Source organism: Mandrillus leucophaeus, unplaced genomic scaffold (assembly GCF_000951045.1).
Source record: "Mandrillus leucophaeus isolate KB7577 unplaced genomic scaffold, Mleu.le_1.0 Scaffold235, whole genome shotgun sequence".
Lineage (NCBI taxonomy): Eukaryota > Metazoa > Chordata > Mammalia > Primates > Cercopithecidae > Mandrillus > Mandrillus leucophaeus.
The window spans coordinates 412,575-425,426 of NW_012102421.1; the positions used below are offsets into that span (position 1 = coordinate 412,575).

The 12,852-nt window shown below is 36.4% G+C and overlaps 1 protein-coding gene across 3 annotated transcripts in view; it reads left to right on the forward strand.

Moving 5' to 3' along the window:
- Window positions 1-12,237, forward strand: part of CCBL2 (cysteine conjugate-beta lyase 2) — a 63,470-nt gene extending 51,233 nt beyond the window's left edge. For 2 of the 3 annotated variants that reach the window (XM_011982073.1, XM_011982075.1), the window contains 3 exons: window positions 5,159-5,232; window positions 5,487-5,573; window positions 11,769-12,237. In XM_011982073.1, coding sequence (XP_011837463.1) covers window positions 5,159-5,232; window positions 5,487-5,573; window positions 11,769-11,831 — 224 coding nt within the window. In that variant the 3' untranslated portion in view covers window positions 11,832-12,237. The remainder of the gene's footprint in view (window positions 1-5,158; window positions 5,233-5,486; window positions 5,574-11,768) is intronic. The other variant, XM_011982074.1, reaches the window with a different exon arrangement.
- The last annotated feature ends 615 nt before the right edge of the window (window positions 12,238-12,852 follow it).

The window sequence follows — 12,852 nt, forward strand, 5'->3', positions numbered from 1 at the left end:
CAAAATACCCTTTTGAAGAAAACATTAGCTCCATTTTTGCAGGTAAGAACATTTAGAAAGTTTTAAATAGCTTCCCTGAAGTCACGGAGCTAGATTCTAAATAATTCTGTTTCCAAAAAGCATTGTTTTTTATATTACCTAAAGCTGTTATGTGTAATTCTGACATGCCATACAAACCTAAAGTCAGAAGCATGATAACGTGTCATACATAACTTTTCTTTAAAAAGAAATTAATAATAGTAAATCTTGAAGCCTAATTTATCATGACAGAAATTACAGCCATTCTAAATATAGCTTTAAATGTTTTAAAATTTTATTACAATGAAGTTATATGCCTATGAACTTGAAAAACTGAAGTGTTTTATTTATACCAAATTGTATGAAGCTGGAAAGAGTAAAGGAAATTTTCAATTTTATAACAAAATACTGATTATATTTTTTAACTTTATGTCCTTCACATAGGAGTTTGTTTCATTTCATTTTGTTTCGCTTCGTTTTGTTTTGTTTTGTTTTGTTTTGTTTTGTTTTGTTTTGTTTCAGGCAAGGTCTGGCCCTGTCACCCAGGCTGGAGTGCAGTGGCGTGATCTCAGCTCACTGCAACCTCCGCCTCCTGGGTGCAAGCCATTCCGCCACCTGAGTCTCCTGAGTAGCTGGGACCACAGGCACGCACCACCACACCTGGCTAATTTTTAAATTTTTTTTAGAGACGAAGTTTTGCCACATTTCCCAGGCTGGTCATGAATTCCTGAGCTTAATGAGTGATCCACCTGCCTTGGCCTCCCAAAGTGCTGGGATTACAGGCATGCGCCACTGGCTGAGTTCTTTCTTACTATAAGCATTTTATGCTAGCAATTTTTCCTTGTAATAGTTCATTATCATCTTAGCAAATTTCAGAAAAGTAAGGTGTTATGATTTTCCTATAATTTGGTCTTCAGGTCTGTCTGTCTGGAAAGTGGCTATAAACTCTGGCTGTCCCCTGATGAGGCTCCAGGGGAGGTCCTAGATGTTTGCAGTGTGCCTTTCATGGGCTACTTGTTTATCCTAGCAGATGGCCTGATGTTAAGTGTCTGACCCATGACCAGACATCCCTGGAAACTGGTTTATACTGGCAGACACCCTTGTGGCTCTCGTCTGACCTGTATCCAGTTTATTTCCACAGAGATAGCCACTCTCTAGGAGGAGGAGAGTTAGGTTCCAGTGTGTTGGTCAGTTGGGACACAGAGGAGGCAGCAGGCCTCCGGGACCAATGGGAAGTGAGGAGCGGTCCAGGATATACACACAGGTGGGGAACAGAGAGAGAGTGGGATCTGTGGGCCAAAGCCTTTTTGGGGGTCCAGGGTGTTACCCAAGCAGGTTTTCTGCAGAGAGTTCTGACAGATGGGTTTAGAGCAAGCAGGCACAAGCTCACAGAGTCAGGCTGTGATTGAGAGGTAGGTGGTCCCTGTGGCATGTCTAGGCAGTCCATGAGGAGGGTGGGGGTCAGTGGGCGAGTCAAGTAGGTTGTATCTAGCTGTCCCACAGTGAGGTGCTTGCCAGGAGGTGGTTGTCTCAGGCAGATATCTGAATCAACTACACTGAGGAACTGTGAGGAGGAAGAGAAGTGGAAATTGTGTCAAGGGTGACTAAGCCATGCTTCTGGTATAAGAAAGACCAACTTATATTCACAATGGATGCCAAAGCAACATACAGTCATAAGAATTCATTACACAATGTTTGGCTCAAACTGAAACACTATCCTTCCTTTCACATTAACTTATCTCTTCATTTGTTGTGAGAGAAGAGACTTTGGCAAGCAAAGGTTCCTGCAGTCCTATTGCCATAGAGCTGTATTTAACAGGCTCCCAAGCTCTATGCTTATATAAAAACCCTTAAGATGCTCTAGACTCTGAGATTTGGGAAGTGCTTTTTCTATATTGAGTGTAAATGTGCAGTTTATTTTATGAAATGATAAAAAGAAATGTTAGCACAGTTGTCATCACTTATATTTTTGCCTTTGAATCATAAATCCACAAGATTTCCATTTGAATTATTATTTTTTTAAAAGAACAAAATTTATATTTTATATGCTTCCAAAAGGAATGTGAGCCTACTCATATTAAAAGTTTTCTATGCAGTAATATATAAATATAAATGGTTGTATCTAAATCAAAAATCAATGACACATGGCCGGTGCAGTGACTCTTGTCTGTAATCCCAGAACTTTGGGAGGCCAAGGAAGGAGGACTACTTGAGCCCGGGAGTTCACCACCAGCCTGGGCAACATAGCGAGATCCTGTCTCTTAAATTTAAAAAAAAAAAAAAAATCAGTGACACATAGGAAGGGAAGAAAGCAAATATATCAGTCACCTAGGTTGACATAGTATTGTAATTAGCGTTAACTTGAGGCTAAACTTCCTGACAGTAAAGGCAAATAGAAAAATGAAATTAGTTATGTAGTTTTTGAATAAAAGGAAACTTAGCTTTTTAGATAAGAACAATTCTTTCCTGGAACTAAACTCTTCCAGACAGTAAACTGGATTTATCACATTGTGACATTAACTATCAAAAGAACAGTGATACAACTCAGAATATTACATTAAGCTCCTAATTAATTTCCATTTCTTTCCTCAGTCAATCCATTCTATATGCAATACTAATTTAGGTCTTAGATCTTGAATTACTGTGGTGATAATAGGAGCAAAAAAGATTTTGGTTAGGAAAGCTTTTCTGATAATGAAAACAAGATTTTTTTATGGTCTTCCTTCACCCATGTGGAAAAATGTTAATATCCACAAAACCTTCCTATATATAAAAAAATTTATGTTTTGTTTTACTCTTTCATCTGCTTAATTTGCAATGTGATAATTCTTCCAGATATTAAAAGTTGGCCCATAAACTAGAGATAAAAACAAAAACTCTTATTTAGTCATGGCTGAGAATAAAAGTAAACCATAATATTCATGAAAATAGTAATTATTTCCCTTTACAATTAATAGCAAGGGCTGACTAGTTAATATTTATTAAGAATTTATGATATAGTATGAATTACATTAGGAGCTTTGCAAATATATTCTCACAAAAGCCATATGAAATTGGTGCTATTATATCACTATTGATAGAGAAGAGGAGATAATCAAGTAATTTACTGAAGTTAATCAACTAATAAGTATCAAAGCTAGCCTCTGAATCCAGTAATTAGAAGACAAGATTTCAAATGAGATTATTACAGTTTTTCTAGTGAAATAATAGGATCCAAAATTATGGAGGAGATAGTAAGAATGCAAAAACAAATTTCGGCCTTCATAAATCACTTAAATATGCTCACACATTTGATTTAAACTCTTACCATCAATAAATAAAGACTTTATTTAGTTCCCATGTCTAGCTGAGGCATTTCAAAAGAAATAGATTCCAACTTCCTTCTGTCTATAAAACCTTTATAGTTATATTTATTGCCTTCTTTCCTTTTTCGGCATCATGGTATTACATTACTTTTTTCTGGCAGGGCACCATGGCTCATGCCTGTAATCCCAGCACTTTGGGAGGCTGAGGCGGGCGTATCACTTGAGGTCAGGAGTTTGAGACCAGCCTGACCAACATGGTGAAACTCCATCTCTACTAAAAATACAAAGATTAGCCAGGCGTGGTGGTGCATGCCTGTAATCCCAGCTACTTGGGAGGCTAAGGCAGGAGAATTGCTTGAACTCGGGAGGTGGAGGTTGCAGTGAGGCGAGATCGCACCATTGCACTCCAGCCTGGGCAACAAGAGCGAAACTCCATCTCAAAAAAATAAATAAATAAATAAATTCTTTTTGTCTAAGCTCTACAAGAATAAATGAGTAGTACAGTGTCAATTAGAGTTAGTTAATAATCTCCTTCTACTCCCTTAGGTATTCACTCCTTTCTCTGGCTTCCTATGTACCTTCAATACACTGCTGTTGTATACCTGTCACATGCAATTTTTAGGTACTTTACAATTAGACTAAGTTTTTTAGCTGGTATTTTTGTTAGGGCCAAACCTGAATTACACATAAATACTTTGAAATAATAATTTAACTTCCTTATCTGTAAACAGAGGATTATAATTACCTCTCAGAATTGTGGTAACAACTAAATGAGATGATCATGTAACATGCTTAACCAATAATAAGTGTTCAATAAGTTGCAGTATGTTGTTAGCATTATTACTTGGAAATTTTATGTTCTCCTTAAAACACTTAAGGGGAGAATGGAGATTAAAATATCAGGTAAAAGGATAGTAGGGCTTTGTTTTAAAAATACAGGTGAACCTTTCTTCAGTGTCAAAAGTTTTACATGATTAATTTGAAAAGAACCACTAGTATTTAATGTATAGAAGAAAGAAGATATCTGCCTCAATTTGTTTTGAGCAATACATTATAAAATTTCATCAGTGACGATAACCATCAACATTAGTTGCTTTAGGGCATTCAAGAAGATCAAAGAGTATAAGTCAATAAAGTTGAAACAATATGAAATGTGGATTGTTGAAACTGAATGCCAGAGATATATCTTGCCCAGACCTTAAAGCAAGATTGAGGCAAGAGCGAGTAGGAGTATATATTTTACTTTTTCACAAATTTAAAAAACAGTATAATATATGGAAGTAAGAGATGAAATATAACAGTAGCATTTGGAAGAGCTAAACAGATATCCTGTATCTATAAATAATAAATAATATTAATTTATTCATTCAACAAATATACTTTTTGTCACTTATATGCTAGACACTGACCTAGGGGTTGGGAATACAATAGGTTACAAAACAGAGCTTTACTTTTATGGAACTTATAGTCTAATAGGCGACTATGTGGAGATATAATCATTACTGATGAATACTTATAAATTTAGCAGTTATTTCCTTAGTAATATGGAAAGGGATCCCTCCTCTGCCCTTCACCTTTTCTACTCTCTTCCTGTGCTGAAAGCATGTATAAGCCTAATCACCCTGATGTATATGTGAGTACTGCCTTAGACTATCAGTAAAGCTCTGTGAATTCACTTCCCACCCCACCGTGCAGTGTGAGACTCTAGCATATTCTGTGACTATGTTCTGAGAAAATTTAAATAGGAGAAAATGTTGAATCTTGATAGACTGAAATGAAATACATGTTGCATCAGATTAAACTCATAGGCCACCTAATTTTCATTGTGGTTTTAGATCCAGACCTCTCTGATATGAAGAATGATGAGCCGTATGACTATAAGTTTGTGAAATGGATGACTAAACATAAGGTAATGTTTATTGTCCTTTACAAGATTGTATTATATTTTATAGTTAATTTATGAAGGAAACCTACTAGTATGCTTTGAAATCGATCAAATATAATGTTGTTATATGATACTCCACTTGTGGCTTTTAAAAGCATTTTTCTTTTTGGAAATTATTGTGACTATTTAAAAGTATCTAGTTGCCTCTAGTGTCTATAGTACCAAAATTAATATTTGACGTGTAAGTAATTTTCTTATTATATGTTTCTATTTTTCAGAAACTATCAGCCATCCCCGTTTCAGCATTCTGTAACTCAGAGACTAAATCACAGTTTGAGAAGTTTGTGCGATTTTGCTTCATTAAAGTAAGTTCCTTGCTCTATTGAAAACACATATATAGTATCCTCATTTCCATTTGTAAAGCACTATTTTCTTCTGTTTCTAAAAATGATATGCTCATGTGCAGTTTTTAAATTTTGGCTTATGGTTTTAAAATTAACTGCTTACCAAAATAAAATTCAACACTTTTTGAAAGAAGACAACATAATACAGACCCCTTACCATGTAATATGACAATTTCCAGCATTCACTGAAAAATTACTAGACATAAGAAAACAGAAGAAAATGTGACCTGTAGCAAAGCAAAAAATAAGTTAATAGAAATAGGCCTAAAGGTGACCCAAATCTAGAAATTAGCAGACAAGGACTTTAAAGTAAACATTTGAAGTATGTTTAAGAAATTAGATGAAAACGTGGTTATAATAAGTGAACAGAGAGATTCAAACTATTAAAAAAAAAAAAAAGAACCAAGTGGAAATTCAAGAACTTAAAAGTATAATATCTGCTATGAAATACTTATAGGGATAACAGAGTATTGAAGGTGTCAGAAAAAAAAAAAACAGCCAGAGGTCAGGTGTAGTGGCTCATGCCTGTAATCCCAACATGTTGGGAGACCAAGGCGGGAGGATTGCTTGAGTCCAGGAGTTCAAGACCAGCCTGGGAAACGTAATGAGATCCTGTCTTTATAAAAAAAAATGTTTACTTAGCCAGGCTTGCTGGCACATGCCTATGGTACTCGTTACTCAGGAGTTTATGGTACAAGGATCGCATAAGCCCAGCAGGTCCCCGTAGAAATGTTAACTAACTTCTTATCAGAAACAATGGAGACTAGAATACAATGAAATAACATCTTCTGAGCACTGACATAAAAAAAAAAAAAAAAAAAAAAAAAGCCTAGAATGCTATATCTAGGAAAATATCCTTTAAAAATGAAAATGAAGTAGATATCACTGAAGAGTGAAAGTTGAGAGATTTATCACCATCAAACTTCTCCTCCTTTTTTAAAAGGTTCCAAGTATGTTACTGCTGTTTTTAAAATGTAGTTGGTACTGAAAATAGTTTTACTAAGATCAAGACACTTTATCAACTCACTCATCTTTAAACCTAATCAGAATAACATAAACACTGTTTTCAACTTTTAGAGACAACCGATAGACAGACTATGCCAGACTATGCCCAGAATAGAATATAAATATTAACAACCTAACAATGTAAACATTCAATTGACTGAAATTTTAAAGAACGGTAACGCTATTAATATCCATCATCTTACACTGGATTGAGAAATAGTGGTATATTATTTGAAATTTTAAACAAAACTAACAGAAGAAAGAAGCAACATAGGACTTCCAGTTTTAAAATGGTAAACCCAGCCCTTCCCTGATCGCTTTTTAGAAATTATTTAAAAACAACTAAGACAATAGAAAACAAATTCCCCAGTGTTTAAGGAAAGGTTGCTAAATACTGTGAAGGTGATAGTAGAGGGAAGATACCTAGAAAGGATCCTGCTTTTACATCTTCAAATTACAGACAAAGCCAGAAGGCAGCATACTCATTATTGAGAACAGTAGAAGCAGTTGATGCACTGGCAGCAGGAACTTCTCTAGACCGTTTGGCATCATGGAGGAAACAGGGTAAAAACATACAGTCATGTCATCCGGAAACTATGTGAGGCAGGTGGAAAGGAGACTCTGGTTGGTCTATAGATTTCCTCATTTACTCCTGTCATTTTGCTAAAAGCTATGTTGAAGCAATGCGGAAGAGATGTATTAAATTGGGGATAACCAATTTAATTATTTGGTAAGAAATCTGGTCTAAAAGAACTCCCGCCCACTGAGTTAAATTTTACTATGTAAATTTTCAACTATATTAAATTTTACTATGAGACAAGGAGAATTTCTGCTCTTTTCTGGTGCTGCCCCAGCTTCTCCCTTATACAAATCAGCAAATCTATCTTCAAATCACAGACAAAGCCAGCAGGTAGCATGCTTATTGCCCAGAACAATAGGTATAGTACATGCTTTAGCAGTGGAAGCTTACAAAGAGAATTCAATAAAAAATGATTAATAATCAAAGGGGAGGGTCCAGGTGTGGTGGCTCACACCTGTAATCCCAGCACTTTGGGAGGCCAAGGCAGGAGGATCATTTGAGGTCAGCAGTTCACAACCAGCCTGGCCAACATGGTGAAACCCCATCTCTACTAAAAATACAAAAAATTGGGGTGGGTGTGATGGCACATGCCTGTAATCTCAGTTACTCGGGAGGCAGAGGCACGAGAATCACTTGAACCCAGGAGGTAGAGGTTGCAATGAGCTGAGATTGCTCCACTGCACTCCAGCCTGGGTGATGGAGTGAGACTCTGTCTCAAGAAATATAATAACAATAATAATAATAATAAAAGAGGAACCAACTGTGAATCTATATAGGACACTGTAAGGAAAAGAGAAAGGTACAAGGAAAAACAAGTGTTAGAGAATATTCGCCCAAAAAAAAAATGTTGCCATAGAGCAAATAAAATTAGTGCTATTTCAAATTTAAAACCTTTAAAATGAGAAATTAAAGCAGAGATTTTGCGAATTCAGGGAAGATAGAGTAAGATATTATAAGAAGATCAAATGGGAGCTATCAGAGTTCAGGTAGGAAATTGAAAAGAAAAAATAAAGCTATTGGAAATTATGGTGACATTATTTGCTAAAATAATGAACACTAAAAGAACACTAAATACTTCTGTAAGGACATTAAGGATGGAGATAAGTGAACAAAAGGAAGTGGAAAGGAACAAATAATTTTTAAAATATTAGGCAGAAAAATGATTTATGCAGAGGAAAAATAAAATACGTAGAGTTGCTAGAAAAAAATAAGAGCAGAACAAATGGAACCTGGAAATAATAATAATTGTCATACAATTATTAACACTGAGATATACCTCGCTTGATATATTGGGCTTCAAAGACAATTCCTTTGAGCACCTAGATAATAAGATCAAGGCCTCCAGAGGGGCCAGGAGAGGAGGATCAGGGTGGACCCAGACTATTCTTACATCAACAGTCAATATTGGCAAACAGTGTGGAAGTAGCTGGAAGTTTCTAGGGAAAGTGGACACACCTAACTCCACCTCTTAGAAAGGCTAAAAATAAAACAATGACAAAACCATACTAAGAAAACAGAAACTGAAAGAAAGCAGTTTGAATTCAGAGCAAGATAGAAGTGATAAAAATAAATAAATGTAAGGCAAAAATAACACTTTGTAATATTATGGGTAAGATCCTTAGTAGTTGTTAAACTTATAAAAGTTGTCAAACTTATTTCATAGTAAGAGAAATGAAAATTAGAATTGCAAAGAAATTTTATTTTATCTCTTAGATTGGAAACAGCCAAAACAACTAAAAAGTTTCATAAAACACTCTCACAAATTGAGAGTGGGAGTATAATTTGTAAAATCTCTATGGTGGTTAGTTTGACAATTTCTATCCAGATGTGATTTCCCATGCCCTTTGACCCAACAATTCTACTTCTACAAGTTTCTTGTGGATTTACTTGCACATTTTGAATGACTTGTATTCAAGAATTTTCACTGAGGCATCATTTGTAATAGCAAAATATTGTCAACAACAAAATTATTCACCAGTGGGGGCCGCTTGAATAAATGATGCTACATTTACATCAACCTAAATGCCCATCAATGACAGATTGGATAAAGAAAATGTGGTACATATACACCATGGACTACTATGCAGCCATAAAAAAGAATGAAGTCGTGTCTTTTGCAGGAACATGGGTGGAGCTGGAGCCCATTACCCTTAGTAAACTAACACAGGAACAGAAAACCAAATATCACATGTTCTCTCTTATAAGTGGGAGCCAAAAATAATGAGAACTCGTGAACACAAAGAAAGGAACAACAGACACTGGGGCCTCCTTGAGGGTGGAGGTTGGGAGGAGGGAAAGGAGCAGAAAAGGTAACTATTGGTACTGTGCTTAACACCTGGGTGATGAAATAATCTGTACAACACACCTCTGTGACATGAGTCTACCTATGTAACAAACTTCACATGTACCCCCAAACCTAAAATAAAAGTTAAAAATAAATAAACAAGAACAATAAAAAATATACAATTTTAAAAAGAAGGATAGATGAAAATCTCCGGAAAAATATATAATGAAATCCCAGTGTTGCCTCTGGAGAGAAAAACTGGGTGACTGAGGGAGATAGGTGGGAAGCTGACCTACTTTAAAACAAATATTTTGAAATGCTCTCAACCTAAAAGTTTCAAGAACTTTTTTCTAAACTATTTCAGAGTAAGTCGTCAACTTAATTACTAATGATGCTCCTATCACCCCCATATACTTTCTTGTGTATTCTTCACAAACAAGACATTGTCCTCCCAAACCACAATATAACCCTCAAAATCATGAAGTTAACGCTGATACTCCATCTAATCCTCAGATCCAACATAAATGTCATTCATTGTCCCAATAATGTCCTTTTTATAACAATTTATTTAATTAATTCAGGCTAGAATCATGCATCACATTTAGTTGTCATGTCTCCTTCAAGCTAGAATGGTTTCTCAGTTTTCTTTGACTTTCATGATCTTGATACTTTTGAAAATTATCAACGAATTATTTTTAAGAAAGTACCTCAATTTAAGCTTGATGTTTCCTCATGCTCAGATTCAGGCTATGCACTTCAGCAGGAAACCACAGAAGTGATGATATTCTATCCTCTTCATTGTATCAGGTGGCACATGATTTCAATTATTCCTATTACCAGTGATGTTAACTTTAACCACCTGATTAAGGTGGTGTTTGCCAGTCTTTTCTAGTATAAAGTTACACTTTTTCTTGTTAAATAGTAAATATTTTATAGTAAGGTATTATGAAAATATTCCATATCTCATTAAGCAATTTATTATTAACTTATTCATATGTATCAATGTGGACTTCTGGATTTTTATTTCATAGTACAGTTGGCTAAAATTTATTATTATTATTACTTATTTTGATACTTAGATTTTCCCAGATTTGGCCACTAGTCATGTAATTACTAATTTAATCAATACTTCTGTATGGGATCAATCTCCTGTCAAAGCCACTGCGCACCCCTCACCTTCCCAGTCCCTGAGAGGATACCCTTTTCCCCGTTCAGGCTTTGACATTTTGTGCCAGGCTGCTACATTACATCTTCACCCTGCCTGGGCTTTATCACCCATGCCGACCTGTCCTGTCATCCTCCTGGAGAGATGCCCCCATCTAGGTCTCCAATACCCCATACCAGGCCACCACTGTCATCTACTACACAGAAGCCCTCCTTGCCCCTCTTGGGCACTGACACCATGCCAGATGCCTGCCTCACCTCATCCAGGCTCCAGGACCCTACATGAGGCCACCCTACCATACAGGTGCCTCACTTACCCCACTCAGAGTCTGACATCCTATTGCAGCCAGCACTATCACCTCATGACACCTGTGCTGGCCACCCTGCTCACTCCACTCTGGCTGCAGTGTCCTGCACTAGGGTTGCCAAGGCTCTTCCAGCCCTATACATGGACAGCCGCTTTGCTCAACCTCACCTATTGGCTTTCAGACTGAATCATTCTGGTGGAGAGAGAAGACAAAGAAAAAGAAGTAGAGAAACAGAAGATGAACAACAGAAGGCTGGATTTTCTCTGCTTACACCTGTCTAATTTTATGCTATATGTACGAATCACCTATTCAAAAAATAAACTATTTTTCAATAATTACAACTAGGAAACCTTGAAAACAAGGGGCAGAGTACTGTGAATGAACTAATTTTTTTGTTCAGAGCAAAGTGTAGGTATAGTAGATAATATGTGAAGTTCACAAATAAGGAAATAAAAGGATAAACACATTATTAGATTTTGGTGGTAGCCATTAGAACTAAAACCAGAAATTGCCATAAAAGGTTATCTTGAAGTTAGAGGGAGTCATAGGAAGGGGTGGAAAGGGGGTGGAGCAGATAGCTATTATTTTCCCGTGTAAACTCTTCTGTACCCTTTGACCTATTTCTGTAATTATAATTAATTTGGTTAACTGTTTTCCTGTTTTGGGTTCTGCTTTTGCTTTTTCACTTTGAAAATTTTTCTTCACTTGACATCAGATATTCACTTAAATCTTCATTATGTTGTATATTTAAATATTTGCTTCATCTTGAATTTATGTCTATCTGTAATAATGATGATTATTTCATTAATTTACAGAAAAACAGCACACTGGATGCTGCTGAAGAAATTATCAAAGCATGGAGTGTACAGAAGTCTTGATATGTGCAGAATGGATTAATGTTTGTTAGATGACCTAGTATGGAATTGTTACTTAGTGCTGCCACCTGCTGGATGTTAAAAGGTATTTCGGTACAACTGGAATTTAAATATTTACATTGTTTTTCCAAAGCAGTTAACCCAACTCCTAACAATATTCAGGGGATCTGACCTTTTTTTTCAGTTGAAATGTATTAACACATCTTCCATGATCATTTTTTAAGAGAGTCAGCATAACATAGTGGATAAGAACTGTGAGATGTTTAACCTCTCAGTAACTTGGTTCCTTCATTATAAAATGGGAATAAAATCAGTACCTGTTTCATATGAAGGTCATTTCTGAGAATTAAATGGACTAATGTATGCCAAAGCCTGGCAAACAATAAACACTCATCTGACTTTAGCCGGTTTCATGTTTCCACCATTGTGTAAAAACTCCTAACCAGTTCCACCCCTCTACCACATGTATTTTGTTTTGTGTACCCACCTGTAGTTCCTCCCCTTCATTTACCAATGGCCTTGAACTCTGTTCAAGTTTTGCTTCATACCCCGAGTACTGCTATTATTTGCGGTGGCTTCAGGTCCACGTGGAGTAGCCAGGCTTTCCACACTTTGACCTCCTCACCTCTGGTGATGTTCACCTCCACTGCACTTCAGCCATCCACTGCCTTGGTCACTCCCTGAGGCTTTTATCATTCAAGTCGGCTTCACCTTTTGAGATCACAAACTCATCATCTCCCACTATAATGACCTGTTCTTCCAGCTCATTATTGCTGTCTTGTGCACATGCTCTCCCTTTTATTTCTCTCTCTCTCTATTGCCCCACCCCGCCTTCCATCTCCTTCTCCTCAGCTCTTTTCAAAATATCACTTCTTGGCCAGGCACAGTGGCTCATGCCTGTAATCCCAGCACTTTGGGAGGCCGAGGCAGGTAGGCAGGTGGATCACTTGAAGTCAGGAGTTTGAGACCAGCTTGGCCAACATGGTGAAACCCCATTACTACTAAAAATACAAAAAAAAAAAAA